Raw genomic sequence first — 16194 nt, 5'->3', positions numbered from 1 at the left:
GGAAATTTCAATTTTTGTTCAATGATATTGGGGAGAAATGCTCTTCAAACACTGGAATTGTTCCAATCACACACAAAAAGTTAGCATTCTTCAATCGAATGTTTGTTTGAGATCAGATGCAAACAAGAAAGAGAAAAAAAAACCAAGCTATAAAAGAAAAGGAAGAGACCTGTAACAAGGGAATGGAAGAGAGCTGTAAAATCAAATGATGAAATGGAAAGAGTTGGTTTTTTTTTTGTTTCATGTGATTTTTTTTAATTGATTTTTTTTATTTGCAGAATTTGATACATTGATAACCAATGCTTTTAAGCTTAATTGAAATGAATTTTCAAAATAGAAGATAAATCGATGTCCAATTTCAATCTGCTGGTCGGTCCATTGTTGTCATACGTTGATCATCGTCGCAGAAGATCTTCTAGTATGGTTTTGGTGCTGGGTAGGCAGGGGCTGGAGCTAAACGAAATGATGAAAAAGAAAAAAAAAACAATATGGAATTAGTCAAAGTCATTTTGGAACTTTGGAACGTTCGTTCGATTGAAAACGAAAAAGTGTAATATTGATATTCTTACCGGCGTAGGCTGGTTTTGGTGCATACGGTGCTGGGGCAGGAGCGTAGGCTGGAGCTAAACGAAAAATGAAGAAAAGATAAACAAGTTGGAATTAGTTAAAGTCATTCGGAAAATTCAATTGACAGAAAGAAATGTATGAAATTTAAAAACGATTGTGAGAGTGATGTTTTCAGAACCGAAACATTCATTAGTTTGATTGAAAATATTCATGTTTGATTTTGAAAGGAGAAAAAAAAAGTGAATGTAGTGAATGAATAGCATCTCATAGTTACCTGGAGCGTAGGCAGGGGCTGGAGCTAAACGAAATAATGAAAAAAATAAAATGAATTGAAGTCATTGATCAGTCGTGTTTTGGCACTTTGTTGTTTTAATTCAAGATTGAATTGGTTCGATTGGCGACATAAGCAGAAACTTTGATATTCTTACCGTATGCTGGCTTAGCGGCGTATGGTGCTGGAGCTGGGGCATAATGTGCTGGTGCTGGGTATGCTATAAAAAGAATGAAAAAAAAAAACAAATTAGTCAATTCATAGTAAGATAAAATTGTATTTCAATGAAGTGAAGTGTTGACATATTCGCGATCAAGTCTTACCTGGTGGAGGTGGTTGGCATGGAACGGTGCTCACGGCTGGAGCGCAACCGATGAGAAGATTTTGGCCGCACTTAACTGGTGACAAATGAAAGAGAACGATTATTATTAATACGGTTTTTTTGGCGATGTGAATTTTTTTTCGAAGAAAAATATTTATTTTTCGCAGTAAATTTTACCTGCTGGTGGTGGACTTGGGTAGGTGTAGGTCTTGGGTGGGTAGGCTGGAGCGTAGGCTGGTGCAGCTGAAATGATAAAACGAAGTATGTTAAAACTTTGTCTCTTTGTCGTGAATGTCTCTCAATGCAAGCGAAAGCAATGGTTCAATCATCGACACGAGCGAAAATGTGGATTTACTTACGGGCATAGGCTGGCTTAGCGGCGTATGGTGCTGGGGCTGGAGCGTAGGCTGGAGCTGGAGCGTAGGCTGGAGCTGGAGCGTAGGCTGGAGCTGGAGCTGGAGCGTAAGCTGGAGCTGGAGCTAAGCGAAAAAAGAAAGACAAACAAGTTGGAATTAGTCAAATTTGGGATTTCGGATAGTTGACAAAAACAATTGTGTGAAATTCGAAAACGATCGTGAGAAGTGTTGTTGTCAATAGAGAATGAATTGCATCTCATATTTACCTGGATAAGCTGGTGCTGGTGGGCCGTATGCCGGTGCAGCTAAAATGGAAAAGACGAACGATTATGTTGAGAAAAAAAAGTATTCAAAAACGTTGATTTTGCTTTGTGGAAAGAAAAAAAAGTGATTAAAAGCAGTTCGAAAGCTCACCTGGGTAGGCTGGAGCAGCTCCATACGATGGGGCAGCCAATGAACCGCAAACAGCGGCCAAAATGACGGTAACGACAGCGATGGTGTTCATGGTTGAGAGGTTGGTTTTGATTACAGGCTTCAAAGAACTGCTACTGCTTTAGGCTGAATGCTCAAACGGCAACTGATATCGATCCATCAAATCGCTGAGCCTTTTATACCAATTTCGATCGGTTGTTTGTCTGCAAAAAATAGGCCATATATAAAATGTGCTGAAAACGCGGTCGAAATGCAAAATTATCAATATTGCTGTTTCATATCGAAAGACAAAAAAAAACGAAACAAACAGCACTTTCAATAACAACGCATAAAATCATCAACATTTAATCACTGCTTCGATCCAGCAGACTAATGAAATTTTGCTTGAAAAAAAAAATTGGCCGACTATTCGTATTTCATCGCTTGGAAATGGAAAAGAAGTGCCAGTTTGTGATTTTGCTCGAAAAATGCTGCGCATTGCCAAAAAATAGCTTGATCAAAAGTCGTACAGTTCACACAAAATCTTCGATGGAAAATTTGAACGAATGATCTTTGTTTGTGTAGCACAATCATTTTGTATTCAAGACAAACGGACATTTAAAGCGATTGAAATCTCAAAAAATCTGTTCGACAAAGAAAACCTAATCGAATGCATTCGAATGCGAGTGAGTATGAGAGAGATCTTCTGTTAAATGCAACGCACAAGATAGGAAAAACGGTAACTCATCGTCATGGATAGATCGAGATAGAGATTGTTCATCAGTTCTACTGAACGAGATAGTGCTAGGAAATAGTACGATTTGTGCTGAGCGTAACAAAAAGCTGTTTGTCATTATCAATCAATTTTTATATAGTTTTTTTTTTCTTTCGCTGATTTTCGAGGTGGGCAATAAACATACATTTGTAAGGAAAATAGTTTTTTTTTCGCTGCTTCGATTCAACAAACTAATAAACTTTCGCTTCAATAAAAAATGCCTGACTTTTCAGTGATTACCAAGCAAGCGATAACGGAAAAGAGGTGTCAATTTGCAATACGCAATTGTGCAGCACAAACACAAAATGTTATTTGACTGCATTTGCAATGGGCACATTTTCTGTTGCTCAATCTATTTCAAAGTTGGGTCACAAAAAAAGTGATAAACAAAATTGGAAGCCGTTTTTTTCCTCCGCACATTTATTTCGAACAAAAAGAAATTTCACTGTGTGTCAAGCGAACACAGAAAAAAAAAACATTGACCAATGTCCAATGTTTGAATAAACTAAACTTAAGTACTAATCAAATTGATAGAATTAATTGCAAAAAAGATGATTGAACTGTTCCAATTCTGTGCACGGTATATATGATACAATGGGATAAAATTGGTTGCATTGGATCAATACTTTGTAGCAGCCAAACGATGGTGGTGGTGTTGAGAGATGTTGATGTTCAACGGGAATGGGTGAATGTTTTGTCGCTGATGGTCCCAATAAATGTGGCATTCGAATGACATCCAATTGATCATGCCAATCGCTCTCATTTTCGACATGTTGATCACTATCAAACTCCTCACTCTCATCATTCACTGAATTTGCATCAATTTCATTCGAAAAAATCGCGTCACGTTTTCTTGGCCTTATTCGCTGAATTACACCGGCTGGTTTATGCATTTGGATTCGAGAACGTCTGTTTATCGCTTTATTGTCTCTTGCAAGAGATTTTGACGACTTTTTCGATTTTATCTTTGTTTCGTCCATAAGCAAATCATTCTAGAATAATGTGTAGGAAAAAATGCACATGAAATTTTCGCAGACAATAAGAATCGAATGAGCCAGTGTCTCAATTTCAAATACAAACATCATAAAGCTCATCACTGTTCCATTCCGTTGCAACATCAAGGAAATTCGTTACGCTTGCACAGCCAGAATTTAGTGGTGAACAAGACGGCGAATCAAGTTGATTTTCATCTAGTTCAGGCGATAAATCAATCACTTTGAAAACGAGAATATTCTTTACCAGTAAAATTAACACCAAAATATGAAGAAACACCATTTTATTTCGCTAATCTGTTTAGATTTTCAATTTAAATTTGAGCCGGGCAATAGATACCGCAATCGATTCACAAAGAAATGAAACTGAACAGATTGCCAAATTGCATGTATGGATTAGGTCAGCTAATTCATTAGGATTGCATTAAACGGGCGCGTTTCGTTTACGCTATTTTTGTTTGCTTTAAGCATTCGTAGAATTAGAAGAAGAAAGCACAAATAAAGCAGAAATGATAAAATAAATTACGACACATTCTCTCTAATTTCCAAAATATGTTTTCGGCATTTTATTCGATTTCGTTTTGTGTGTGTGTTTCTTCCACGAAGAAAACAAAATAGTACAAAATATAAACGTTTTAATTGGATCAGCAAAATATGTTGTTTGATTAGTCATTTTGGCTAGCTCTAGTATGGATATGGTGCTGAACAAGGCGCCTCTGTGACGGTGGGCGAACATCCAATGAGCAAATTTTCACCGCAATTCTGTGGAGAAAAAAAAGAGGAGTTATTAGCAAAAAATATTTTAACGTTTAAATATGAGAAGAAATGAGCTAATGTCGTGACAATGAAAAAAAAACCATACAAAGCAACAAGTAATAACACTTACCACTTGAGGTGGCGATGAAGGGTATGAATAGCTTATTGCAGGCGATGGATTGACATAGAATGGCTTCGGAACTTCATGTGTCGTCTTTGATGGTACATAGGTTGATTGTGGAGGCACATAAGAAGGTGCTGCGTAAACTGGTGGTGGCTGTTGCTGTGGATACGATGGATTAGGAGCATATGATGACCGACTGTGCGCTTCGTTAGGTATAGAATCCTCTCTGAAATGAAAAAAAAAACAAGTCAAAACCTATAAATAAATGTGTGATGAAAATCTGGCTAATTCGGTAATTGTTGATGGAGAAAACTCACAATTCGTCATCATCATCATCGGCCATTCGGTACATGTAAGCCTCCTTAGGTGGTGCATTGTATTTGAAGGCTAAAGGTAATCGAAATCGATTAGGTTCTATTCGAACATATTTCAATTCAAAAACATAACAACGTTTATCGTCAACAATAACATTTTTGTTGACGATTCAAACAAAATATTCAAAAAATTGTATCAAAATCAAATTTTGTACCTTTTGGAGCTGGCACAGGTGGTAAGTACGCTGTTTTGGTTGGGAAAAAAACGAGTTAACATTAAATTTGTTGAAAACAAAGGAGAAAATATTCAAAAAAAGAATTTGTAAAGTCGATTTGGCAATGTTTCAAAGCTATCAACAATTTTTTTTTTCTTGATAAAAAGTATTTTTTTTCAAACTCAACACAATGAATATACCTTTTGGCGGTGAATACGGGATAGCTGGTTGATAAACAGGTGGATTTTCTGTTAATAGAATGAAAATTGGGAATATTACAATAGTTTTGATGAAAATGTTGGATGAAAACGCGTTTTCTGAGCATTTTACATACCTTTTGGTGGCACAGGAACACTGTATACTGGAGCAGTCGGAATAGTGTAAGAAGCAGATGGAGGAGGTGTGTACGCTATATTCAGCAAATAAAACAAAAAATGACCAAAATTAAAAATTGCGCACGAAATCGAAAAGAAGCAATGATTTTCTTCACTTAGACACAATAAAAATACCTTTTGGTGGTGAAGGTGGATAAACCGGGACAGTCGGAGGCATGTAGACTGCAGGAGGAGCCGCTGGGACAGTATAAGCAGCCGATGAAGGAGGTGTGTATGCTGTAACGAACAATAAAAAAAAATCCAAATATTTTAAAACAGAATATTCAAAATTGAGGTTTGCATCAGCTTTTTCAGCCGGTTTTAAATGAAATCACACATACGTTTTGGAGCTGGTGGTACATAAGCTGAAGCTAATGTTGGAAAAAAAACAAAATGTCACTTTCTCATGTTAAGAAAAAGAAAGGTGAAAGAAAAAACCTAACTAAAAATGGTAAATTCCACATAATGTCGTGACAATAAAACATTGGTTGTATTTTATTTACCTTGACCATATGATTGCTGCGGACAAACACATGCACAGCCACTATGGAAACTAAAAGAAAACACGGAAAAAAATGCAGAATTATCTCAAGCCCATTGAACGATGCGGTACCGAACATACTTTAGCGGTCCTCCGTAGCCGCCGGCATCGTTACCATATTGTTGAACTTTGACTGGCCTATCATAGGAAATGGGAGGTAACTCAGCTGCTGGGCCATAACTGGCATAACTTGATGATAGTTCACTCTTATCGAAAGATCCATTGTCACTATCGCTTTCACGCTGAACAGTTTTGAGAAGGAAGAAAATTACAAACGGATTAGATTTTAAATCACACTTATACCGTACATTTCACTCTTTGAACCAATCTATTTTATACTCTCACTGCGTTATACCTCTGCGATTGCAATTGCTGTTGCTGTTGCTGTATTTGCCACATTCAACACTTCGTCCGAGGCACTTGCATTTTCTGTAGGTGATGTATTTTTCACTTGAGCATCCGTTGACACAGTTGTTGTTGCCACAACAGGAAAAATTTCGGTAATAGTTTCACTATTCCTAGTTGATGCTTCCGTACTGGTCAGTGGCAGCGGAAATGTTTCACTATTTGCACGCACGAAAAATGCGACAAAAACAATTAACAGCAACCTCATTATGTCTAACCTTCAAGTTTGTCGACTTTCAAATTCGTTTTAACACTCTCACTATGAATGATTTTCCAGAAATGAATCGAATTTATGAATTAAAATTGAATTCAATTCAGCAAAAACAAATAAACAACGCATAGGTAGGGAATTAATGATATATCGTCTACAATACATAAATCCAAGAGCCAACGGCAATTTGACACAAATTTTTAAAAAAAGTGAATGAAATTTGAACTCATTTTCTGCGAAAGTTGCGTTTTTTCGTATTCACCAGTTTTTTTTCTGTCTTCAACAATTTGCTGACCGAATCTAATAGCGATTTCGTGGAAGCGTTGAATATATTCACCAGTCAATTGATTCGATCAGTTCAGTTCAATTCAATTCATTCATTAAATCGATCACCGTTGGACGACATCGCAAAGTGATTGTGTTCATCATGTATTCGAGAAAATTGTCTTGCTTGCTGGTCATTTTGGCTGTGCATTTAACATTGACCAATGCACAATTCGGTAGGCCTGGATTTGGTGGTGGATTTGGCGGTGGATTCGGTAGCGGCTTTAGTGCAGCTGGAGGTGGTGCCAATTTTGCCAATCAAAATACCAATTTTAATCAGAACACCAACACCGCTTTCGGCACGATTGCATCATTTGGAAGACGTGGAAGTAGCACCAATTTCCAACAATCAAGCAACCAAGGAGGTAATTGACTTAAAATCCAACATTTTTTCATCAAAGAAACTGATTTCAAGTGATTTTCAAGTAACAAAGTGATTACGTTTTGTGTAACTGAATAAAATGGATCGAAACTGATGTAAGTCATTTTGTTTTTGTTTTTTTTTCGTCTCGGAAGGAATCGGTGGCTTTGGTATCAATAGTGGCGGTTTTGGTGGTTTCAGAGAGGACGAAAATGATTTGGAAAAAGAGGAAATGGAAATGAGATATGCGACACCCTATGATACTCCTGTATATGTGCCCAAGAAAGCAGCTGGCTATCCACCAAAAGCGTATCCGGCTCCAGGTAATTTCATCGAAAATTCTTTTTTTTTTGCCACCAATTCAATTGCTCCCACAACTAACTGTGGTATTTCGTAATCACATTGATTGTGGGAAACGTAAAATCTATTGATCGGTTGTGCCCCACAAGTTCAATACGTACCATGTGCACCACCACCTGTCCCTGATCGTGTCGAAATCTGATTAATTGGCCAAAAATCCATTTTAATTTGGTTTGTATGAATCTAATGAATGTGTTTACTTTCTGTCTAATTTTCTCATAGCACCGGCCCCGTATGTAGTTCCAAAAACTTACGCTTCGCCTCCACCAGGTAAACTTTGAAAATTTTCTCTTTTTGAATCTTCACATCGCTAGCGAAACAGTGTTAATCATGTGATTCTCTTTTATTTGCAATCGAAGCAATACGATTGAGAGTTGAAACAACAGAGTGCCGAATATTGACTGAAAATCCTTCATTTTTTTTCATTTCAGCACCTGTTCAATGCCCACAAAATCTATTGATCGGTTGTGCCCCACAAGTTCAATACGTACCATGTGCACCACCACCACCACCACCTCCACCATATGGCGCATACTGAAGCGATTAATTCCAGAACAACTAGATCTGACACCTGCATTGAATTTATTGAAACGTTGCAACGCATTTAGATTTAGTCGAATGTTTTTATACTTAAATTTTATTGAATAAAATCGAAATTTTTAGCAGAGCATCAAACAAAAGCGTGTTTGTCATTTTATAGCGATAGTTTTGAAAATTACAGAATTTCAATCTTTTCTTCTTTTCTTTGCGAAGTTCCATGCAATGGTTTGTATTCTGAGTTGCTTTTATGGACGTTATGCACACGAACTTTTCATATGCATCATCAAGAAACTTGTAGAGCTTTCAATTTACTTGGCTTTGTCGACAACTACGAACATTTCCATTGGAATTCTTGTATTTTTCTGGTCAGCAATGAATGTGACACGCAAAGACTTTTCGACGAATATCGATGGGAAACAACTTAGTCATCGGAATTGAATATCGTGATCAAAATGCATGCATTGATACGATCACTCGTTGTTGCATTGATGAAAATACCGATTTTAGCTTCACCCTAAAAAAGTCGAAGAAAACAAAAAGAAAAAACTCTGAAATACGTCATAATATCAAAACTTCTATTGAATTTCAATAAAATTGTGATTTTTTCCATGTTAGTAAAGAGCGATAATTGAAATGAAAACGAAGAAAAAGAATCATACTAGTTTGATGATAATTCCAATGCAATTTGATGCACAAGAACGAAAATCCACTGAAGTGATAAATTCATTTTGAATTTTTTTTTTAAAGTCGCGCGACATTTTTTTTTATTTTCGAGCGACTTTAGTTCGAGCGACCTTCTCGAAAAAATCATCTGTTCCAAAAAATGACCATTTTCCTGCATTCTTACCATAAATTCAAAACAGATTCTGCTGAAAATTTTCACAAGTTCGAAGTAAAAAACGGAACATTTTTGCTGATTTTTCTTGATGCTTTAATTTTGCCAATAAAAAAACTTACTATTACAGATTATATATTTGAAAAATGAAAATTGTTAAAAGAATGCAAAATGAATGTAATTGTTTTTTTTTCTTTCGCATGAGTCGAACGATCATAGTCCAATCGAGAAATGGCAAAAATGCCGATCATCAGTAGTAGTATGTGTTATCTCCTGCTGCGAATTGCGCTTGTTCGGCGAACGGATTGGCCATACTAACAAAATGATGTTGGTTTGGTTGCTGGTTCATCTGATCAAATTGGTGCATTGGGAATGCTTGCTCAAATTGATCGTTGCTTCGTTGTTGGCTGAAGCCCATTGCATTCATATGCATTGGCTGCATACGTGGATCTTCTTCCATTTGGCGCATTTGTTGTCCGAACCCGAATGGAGCCATTGCAAATCGTTGCGGAGTCGATGGGATATGTTGAGGTGGCATCGGAAATTGTCGCTCAGCAGCTTGACGCATGCTTGGATGTGTTAGGTGAACTGGCATCATCATCGGTGGTGCTTGTTGAAATTCCGGCGCTTCCATTTGTCGCATTTGTTGCTGTGGAAGTGACATTGGCTGCGGCATCATCGGTGCTTGCTGTGGTGGCTGTTGCGCGAATCGAGGATCGACTGCTGGCATTTGTCGCATCATCTGAGGTGCATTCGATGGCATTTGAGGGAAATTTGGCGCTTCCTATTTATTGAGATTGAAAAAAGAAAATTGGTCGAAATTAAATACATGCACAAAATTATGGAATTTCATCATCGTTTTTTTTTTCAATTTGTAAGGCAAAATCAATTTGAACGAACTGATTTTTTTTCACTTTATATACCGATTTCAATTTACCTGTCCAATCGATGATTCATTGTCGACAGCGGCACTTGAATTTTTTTCAATTGAGTCTTCAGGCTCTTCTCTTGGTCTCTTTGGGATTATTCCGCCAGTGGAAGTTTTTTCCTCGAATTTCACATTTGGATCTACGTTCAACGATTCGAATTGTTCAGGATGATTTTGATGATGTTTGAGGTGCTGTTTGACGTGATGCGAAAGCGGCATCTCCTGATTCATTTCGTTGAAACTGTGAATAAAGACAGAGAAAAACGGAAAATTGATGAGAAATTTGTATTAAATTGCACTGAAAATGACGAGCAATGCGATTCATAATTTGGCAGAGAAAAACAAAAGCGACACAATTTTAATGCTTACCCTTGTGCTTGACGGATAAAACTGTGTTGCCGCATCATTGGTGCTTGCTGTAGTGGTTGTTGTTGTGTGAATTGCGAGTCAGCTGCAGACATTTGTCGCATCATCTGAGGTGGATTTGGTGGTGATTGTTGGAAATTTGACACTTGTTGTCCGAAGAAAATCGGATGAGTCATCATGGATGGCTGTGGTGAAAAGGCTGGACTTTGTGGCACTGCCATTTGTGGCATTGGTTGTTGAGCGAATACCGAATGGGTCATCATTGGTCCCTGTTGTGGAATCTGTTGTTGTGGCATTTGTTGCATATTTTGCGGTGAACTCGTTGGAATTTGAGCAAAATTTGGCGCTTGCTGTTATTTGATTTGGAAAAGAAAAACCGACAATTTTAATCAATCACTTTGCAGACATTTTTTTAATTGAAAAAAATGAGTGAATTTGAACTGAACAAAAACATTTCACTTTGAAAATTGCATGGAATAGAAACAGAAGAAAAAGAACATTGAAATATTAGCTATGTATATACCTGTTCGAGTGTAGTTTGGGTGTCCAATGTCGCGCCTAAACTTTCTCTGTTTCCTTCTTCGGTCTCTTCTCTTCTGATTGATGCGTCTTTTTCATCAGCCTTTGACGTTTCTTCATGATGCTTTTTGGAATGATGAATCTTTAGATGCGGCTCTGGATCCGGCTGTGGTTCTGGGTCGGTATTAGCTTCTGGATCAAATTGCTCCTGCTTATGCTTATGATGTTTGGTGTGGTGTTTATGCTTGTGTTGTTTCACATGATGCTGTGGATAGTATCCGCCGTCAGGATCAACTGAGTCTCTGTAGAAGTGGATGCGCATATATTCGGGATGTCTACTTCCAACCATCATTTCTTGTCCGTTGAAACTGTGCAAAAAGCAAAGACGATATTTTAAAATGCGATAGCAGATTTTTTGTCGAAAAAAAAAAACAGAGGAAAATATGGCAATTCGGAACTTACGCTTGGTTGAATGGTTGGCCGACGAATTCTTGTTGTGTCAGCGGTGGTGCTTGTTGTACGAACTGCTGGCCGACTCCAGACAGTTGCATCATCTGTGGGACTTGTTGAAAATTCGATGGGAGCGGTTGAGAATCTGACACTTGTTGTCTGAAACCCGGATGTGTCATCATGGAAGTCTGTTGTTGTTGTGGTAATGCTTGATTTTGTGGCATTTCCATTTGTCGCATTTGTTGTTGAGAGAATGGCGCTTGTTGTTGTGTCATCGTTGGTGTTTGTTGAGCTTCCGGCATTTGTTGCACGTTTTGAGATCCACTTGATGGAATTTGCGGCAAATCCGGCGTTTGCTGTTGATCGAACAAACGATAAAAACGAACAAAATTAAAAAGTTGTAGAGCGTTTTGTTTTCTTCTATCGAAATTCGGAAAACTCGTCAACTCAGGGCAATTTTGCCAATTTTTAAACAATGAAAATCTAAATTACCTGTTCAACCAAAGGTTCGCTGTTCAGGGTTGCACCTAAACTTGATTCTTTTTCTACTTCTTTTTTAATTGACACATCTTTTTGGGGTTTTGCATGCTGTTTCGGTGTCGAGTGCAGTGCTTGTTTTTGGCCATGATGATTTCCATTAGTGGCAAAGTAATCATACTCCATGAAATCAGATTGAGAGGGTCGTTGACTTCCAAGCATCGTTCCTTGTTCGTTGAAACTGTGAAGAAGATGTTCAATTGGAAATGCGACGAAAAAAAATAAATAGAAAAGAAAAATGTTGGCTCAAACTTACGTTTGCTGTGGCTGCTGTTGTGGTTCTTCTTCTTCAGCTGCATAACGGTAAACCGGTTTTGAGGGATAAACAGGAGCAGGAACATACGGTGCTGCTAGTGGGCTGTACGCAGAGCATGGGACCGATTGAACACTCGGCTGGCAGCCGACTAATAAGTTTTGCGGACATTGGACAGGAGAATAGCTGGGTGGTGCATAGCTAGGTGGTGCATAGCTAGGAGCGTAAGCTGGTTTTTGAGGAACATAGCTGGCGAGCGAAGGAGCGTAGGCTGCTCCTAATTGCGTGTTCTGCACATTTTGCACGTTGTGTTCATCTTGCGATCTCGCTCTATGGAAACATTCAACATTTTGAAAATTGAAAAGTGAAATCATTGATTTAAATGGTGTTGATCGTACTTTGAATGATGACTTTGACGATAGCTATTTTCTGGCGTATCATATTGAGCAGGTGCGAATTCTGCAGGTGGTCCGTAGAATTCAGGGCTAGGCAATGGTGCAGGCGGTGCGGAGAAATGATGTCCATACTGTGGTTGTGCAAACGGGCTGGCTGGATCAACGACCGAGTAGGGATAGTGATATGGATGTTGTGGTCCTGGAGGAGGTGCTACCGGTCCATATGGCGATGGTGGTGGTGGTGGTTTAACTAAAAATATCAAAATTGAATTCATTATTTCATAAATATCGAAAAATGAACTTTTTATACGACGATTGTGCACAAATCGTTTTTTTTTTTGAATATGAAAGAAAAATGGTCTAAAATTTACCAAAAACATTTGGCTTAATTGGTTTGACAGTTGGAGGTGGTGGTGGCGGAGTAGCTGAAAAGGAGATGGTTCGAAAGATTAATTTGGTGGACGATCAAAAAAAAATCATGCATCGGTTTTTATGTTCGCAAAACATCAAATTCACTTATTGAACGATGTTTTTTAAAAAAAAATTGCTCAAAAATGCCGAAACTTGCAAAACTTACTTGGTTTTATGGGTTTCGATGGCGGAGGTGGAGGAGGTGTTGTAGTTTTTGATGGCGGTGGATCCTTTCCTTTTGATGGTGGTGATGGTGGTTTTACCTTTGGCGGTTTACCTTTTCCCGGTTGTTTATCAGATTTCGACTCGTCATCTACTTCAGCTTCCGTTTCTGCATTTGTTTCACTGTTTATGGCACTCGGATCTATCATATCACCTTGTCGAGCTTGTCCCTGTTCGGAATAGAAGACGAAGGAAAAAAAAACACAAGCACATAAAAATTCACTGTAAATCATCACTTGCTATTCAACGGTATATTTACTCCGAAAAGATTTAGAATTTTCGGCAACAATGGTACATGTTCGTCGGGTGTTTCATGTCCAAGAGAGGCACTATGAGCTTTCTGCGTAAAATACGCTAAAACGATGAAAATCAATGTGATTTTCATTTTAACACATTCACTTATTCAACGTGCAATGAACAAACGATATGTCAATCGGTTCACCGTCCGATTGGATACTGATTCAATTGCTAATTGTTCAGCGACTGTTAAACGTGTACCGATCGCGATGCGTTACCAACAACAACAAAAAACGATCACGATACACGAAATTGATACCACGACCAAGTTCAACGCGAGCCCACACACATATGCATAAACTGATGCATCAGCAATTAATGCCGAGAATGTTAACGAATGTGAGTGTGAATGTGAGAAAAGGTTTTGTGGTGAAACCGTTGACCTGCAAAAATTGAATGAACAACACAATTTTTGCTATAGGTTCATTTAAATGGTATTTGATTGTTTATTTAAAATTCAAAAAGTGACAAAAAAGAACCGAATGCAAATGGAAGCTTCTGGAAAAATGCGCCACTTTCTGTTGAAATCAAATTCCAATAATCGAAATAACCTAAACAAGAGGGTCTTTTGGTGTATTGACAGGAGAAAAAAAAACATTTGACGAATTGCCAATTTTGTTTAATTTTGCTGATTTGTTTCATTTTTTATCCGTTTCAATCGGTTACTCTACGAATATGCATGGAAAACATGTTTCTAAGGCTCTAAAACTTTAGAGTGATTTTTTTTTTCTTATTTAACTAATTCAAGACAAATTCTTAATTCTATCTAAACTTAAGTCGAAAAAAATTGTAGTTATAAAGCTTTGTTTGAGAGAAGCAATAATTGGTTGATCTCGATTTCTAATGGCATCCAATCGAATCCAAACTTAAAGCAATACGTATACTATATAAAGTGTGGTGACTTTAAGCGATTTGGTCTTTTCTTTGGTCACATACATCATTTGTCTGAAATTAATTCCCGAAGGCAAACCGATTCTGTACATGGTGAGCCACCACCATTGGTGGCTCGTGCTGCTATTGAAATGCTCTTTGCAAGAAAAAAAACCTCCACCGGCACTTCAGCCTTAATTTTTTAGTCCTTCAGCTTCTTCTTGCTACATGATCTTACTTATTTGATTGGTTCAATACGTTAAGTTAACCAGAATCACAGTTTTTTTTTATTTCAAATGTTTAAATTTAAAAGTGTTGAGGTTCAATTATCATGTAATTTCTATTTTCAATTTGAGTAAACAGTGCATTTATCTACTTATCATAGGTCTATATTGTTTGGAAGAGAGTTGGTGCTTTAGCGTATAAGATTTTCTTAAATTTCAAATTGTCTCTAGGTGAACGATATCTACGAAAATCTTCCTCTGTTTTTCTTTCTTTCTTATTTCACATGATGATATGGTAGAGTAAATGTTATGCGGTTTTTTTTATCTTTTGATTAATGCGAGATAAAGAAACGATTTTTGTTGTGTCTTTGATTTGAAAATTGATCGTCGATTCTCTTTCATATCTTTTTTTCCTCTTCTTTTGTCTTTACTTAGAGGAAAATCAAGATTCGCTTGGACGTTCTTTCATTTGTCTTTTGCTCCTACGGTAAAATTGTTCGAAATGAGCATATTCTATCCACTGTTTGTTTTTTTAAATCCATAAATCTGAACTGATTACTGTTGAATCTACGTTAATTAATCGAAAAAGTGTGAAAACGTTATTTGCAAGGCCCCTGCTATATATTCAGCAAACAAAACAATGCTTAAATGTTCAAGCATATTTTTCTATTATTTTTTAATTTCTATTTGACGGCCTGAGAAGAAAAACCTTTCCTACAAAACCTGTGCGCAGAACACAAACACAGAAATTTTTTAGTAAAAAGGCGAACAGCTTTTTGCGCTCGCTGTAAATATATTAGGTTTTTGCGCTCGCAAATTTGCTGTTCGACTTTTGACTAAAAAATTTCTGTGTTTGTGTTCTGCGCACAGGTTTTGTAGGAGAGGTTTTTCTTCTCAGGCCGTCATTTAATATGTGGCAAATTGTTGTTGCCAATGTTGGTTGGCAGTGCCAACTTGGCACATAGGCGAAAGTCTTCTTCATTATTTAATGTTTCACCTACTCAAATCATCTACTTGAGTAGTTTGTTTTTGTGAGCGTCTAATATTTTCTTGATCAAAAGTGTTCATCTTTTGCTCTACGTTTGTATGTGTGTGTTTTATCCAGTTTTATCAAGATTAGATTTAGAATGATAAAAAAAATGATTGCTCCAAATTTTTTTACAGAATAATTTATGCCATACGGTCAGCAAACATTCAATTCATTCAATTTGTCAGCAACACTAGCAATTCATTTTTATGCGTCTAGACCAATCATTTTTTTAAGCAATTGCAATGCTTAGTTCAAATTATCTACAAAATTTAAAATCGATTTGTTGATCTATCTGAATCTAGTGCCATTCAAAGAAAGTCAGTGTACTTTGCATCAAATCTCTTGGAACAAGTGATTCATGGTGGAATTCTATATTTTGTCTATTGAAAATGCTACGATGTTCGAAATTTGGTACAGAAAACATATTTCCCGATGCTATTGCACCAGTTTATCTTTGGGACTGTTGTGATTTTCTTTTTAAATGGTGAAGAAATTAAATTGAGAGTAGAAAATAAATCAATGAAATTTACTTTGGATAAGATATAAGTAATGTTCAGTACTGGTGTGAAAGGGATTTGAGCATGATATGCATTCTATCTACTACAATCTATGCTCGATATGATCGGAAGAAATAAGTA

The 16194-nt window shown here is 37.1% G+C and overlaps 5 protein-coding genes across 7 annotated transcripts; 1 reads left to right on the top strand and 4 right to left on the bottom strand.

Moving 5' to 3' along the window:
• Positions 1-227: 227 nt before the first annotated feature.
• LOC129576797 (vitelline membrane protein 15a-2-like) lies at positions 228-2111 on the bottom strand. 3 transcript variants are annotated; one of them, XM_055462507.1, is made up of 9 exons: positions 1931-2111; positions 1783-1821; positions 1520-1639; positions 1338-1403; positions 1162-1236; positions 996-1058; positions 842-865; positions 570-623; positions 228-453 (listed from the first exon to the last, which is right to left on the bottom strand). In XM_055462507.1, the coding sequence occupies exons 1-9, from the start codon at positions 2019-2021 to the stop codon at positions 416-418; spliced, it is 570 nt and encodes a 189-aa protein (XP_055318482.1). In that variant the 5' UTR covers positions 2022-2111; the 3' UTR covers positions 228-415. The 3 variants fall into 3 exon arrangements, with proteins under 3 accessions (XP_055318482.1, XP_055318483.1, XP_055318484.1); XM_055462508.1 differs by having other exon boundaries at positions 1520-1633; XM_055462509.1 differs by having other exon boundaries at positions 1520-1615.
• A 1004-nt stretch (positions 2112-3115) lies between these two features.
• LOC129576794 (uncharacterized) lies at positions 3116-4228 on the bottom strand. The gene is made up of 2 exons (XM_055462504.1): positions 3783-4228; positions 3116-3694 (listed from the first exon to the last, which is right to left on the bottom strand). The coding sequence occupies exons 1-2, from the start codon at positions 3975-3977 to the stop codon at positions 3239-3241; spliced, it is 651 nt and encodes a 216-aa protein (XP_055318479.1). The 5' UTR covers positions 3978-4228; the 3' UTR covers positions 3116-3238.
• LOC129576534 (uncharacterized) lies at positions 4227-6717 on the bottom strand. The gene is made up of 10 exons (XM_055461756.1): positions 6374-6717; positions 6100-6260; positions 5981-6030; positions 5819-5876; positions 5613-5714; positions 5304-5512; positions 5104-5133; positions 4892-4961; positions 4581-4800; positions 4227-4456 (listed from the first exon to the last, which is right to left on the bottom strand). Exons 1-10 carry the CDS (start codon positions 6629-6631, stop codon positions 4379-4381), a joined length of 1236 nt encoding a protein of 411 aa, XP_055317731.1. The 5' UTR covers positions 6632-6717; the 3' UTR covers positions 4227-4378.
• Positions 6718-6977: 260 nt separating this feature from the next.
• LOC129576796 (dnaJ homolog subfamily B member 6-like) lies at positions 6978-8352 on the top strand. The gene is made up of 4 exons (XM_055462506.1): positions 6978-7323; positions 7475-7642; positions 7902-7949; positions 8111-8352. Exons 1-4 carry the CDS (start codon positions 7062-7064, stop codon positions 8215-8217), a joined length of 585 nt encoding a protein of 194 aa, XP_055318481.1. The 5' UTR covers positions 6978-7061; the 3' UTR covers positions 8218-8352.
• A 774-nt stretch (positions 8353-9126) lies between these two features.
• Positions 9127-13896, bottom strand: LOC129576784 (mediator of RNA polymerase II transcription subunit 12-like). The gene is made up of 11 exons (XM_055462483.1): positions 13395-13896; positions 13080-13305; positions 12874-12927; positions 12506-12752; positions 12111-12437; positions 11810-12035; positions 11330-11673; positions 10872-11235; positions 10352-10698; positions 9992-10223; positions 9127-9838 (listed from the first exon to the last, which is right to left on the bottom strand). The coding sequence occupies exons 1-11, from the start codon at positions 13518-13520 to the stop codon at positions 9305-9307; spliced, it is 3027 nt and encodes a 1008-aa protein (XP_055318458.1). The 5' UTR covers positions 13521-13896; the 3' UTR covers positions 9127-9304.
• Between the last annotated feature and the right edge of the window lie 2298 nt (positions 13897-16194).

Source organism: Sitodiplosis mosellana, unplaced genomic scaffold, assembly GCF_009176505.1.
Source record: "Sitodiplosis mosellana isolate CC-2019 unplaced genomic scaffold, AAFC_SMos_1.0 Smas_scaffold_6191, whole genome shotgun sequence".
Classification (NCBI taxonomy): Eukaryota; Metazoa; Arthropoda; class Insecta; order Diptera; family Cecidomyiidae; genus Sitodiplosis; species Sitodiplosis mosellana.
This window is presented reverse-complemented; position numbering and strand designations above follow the sequence as displayed.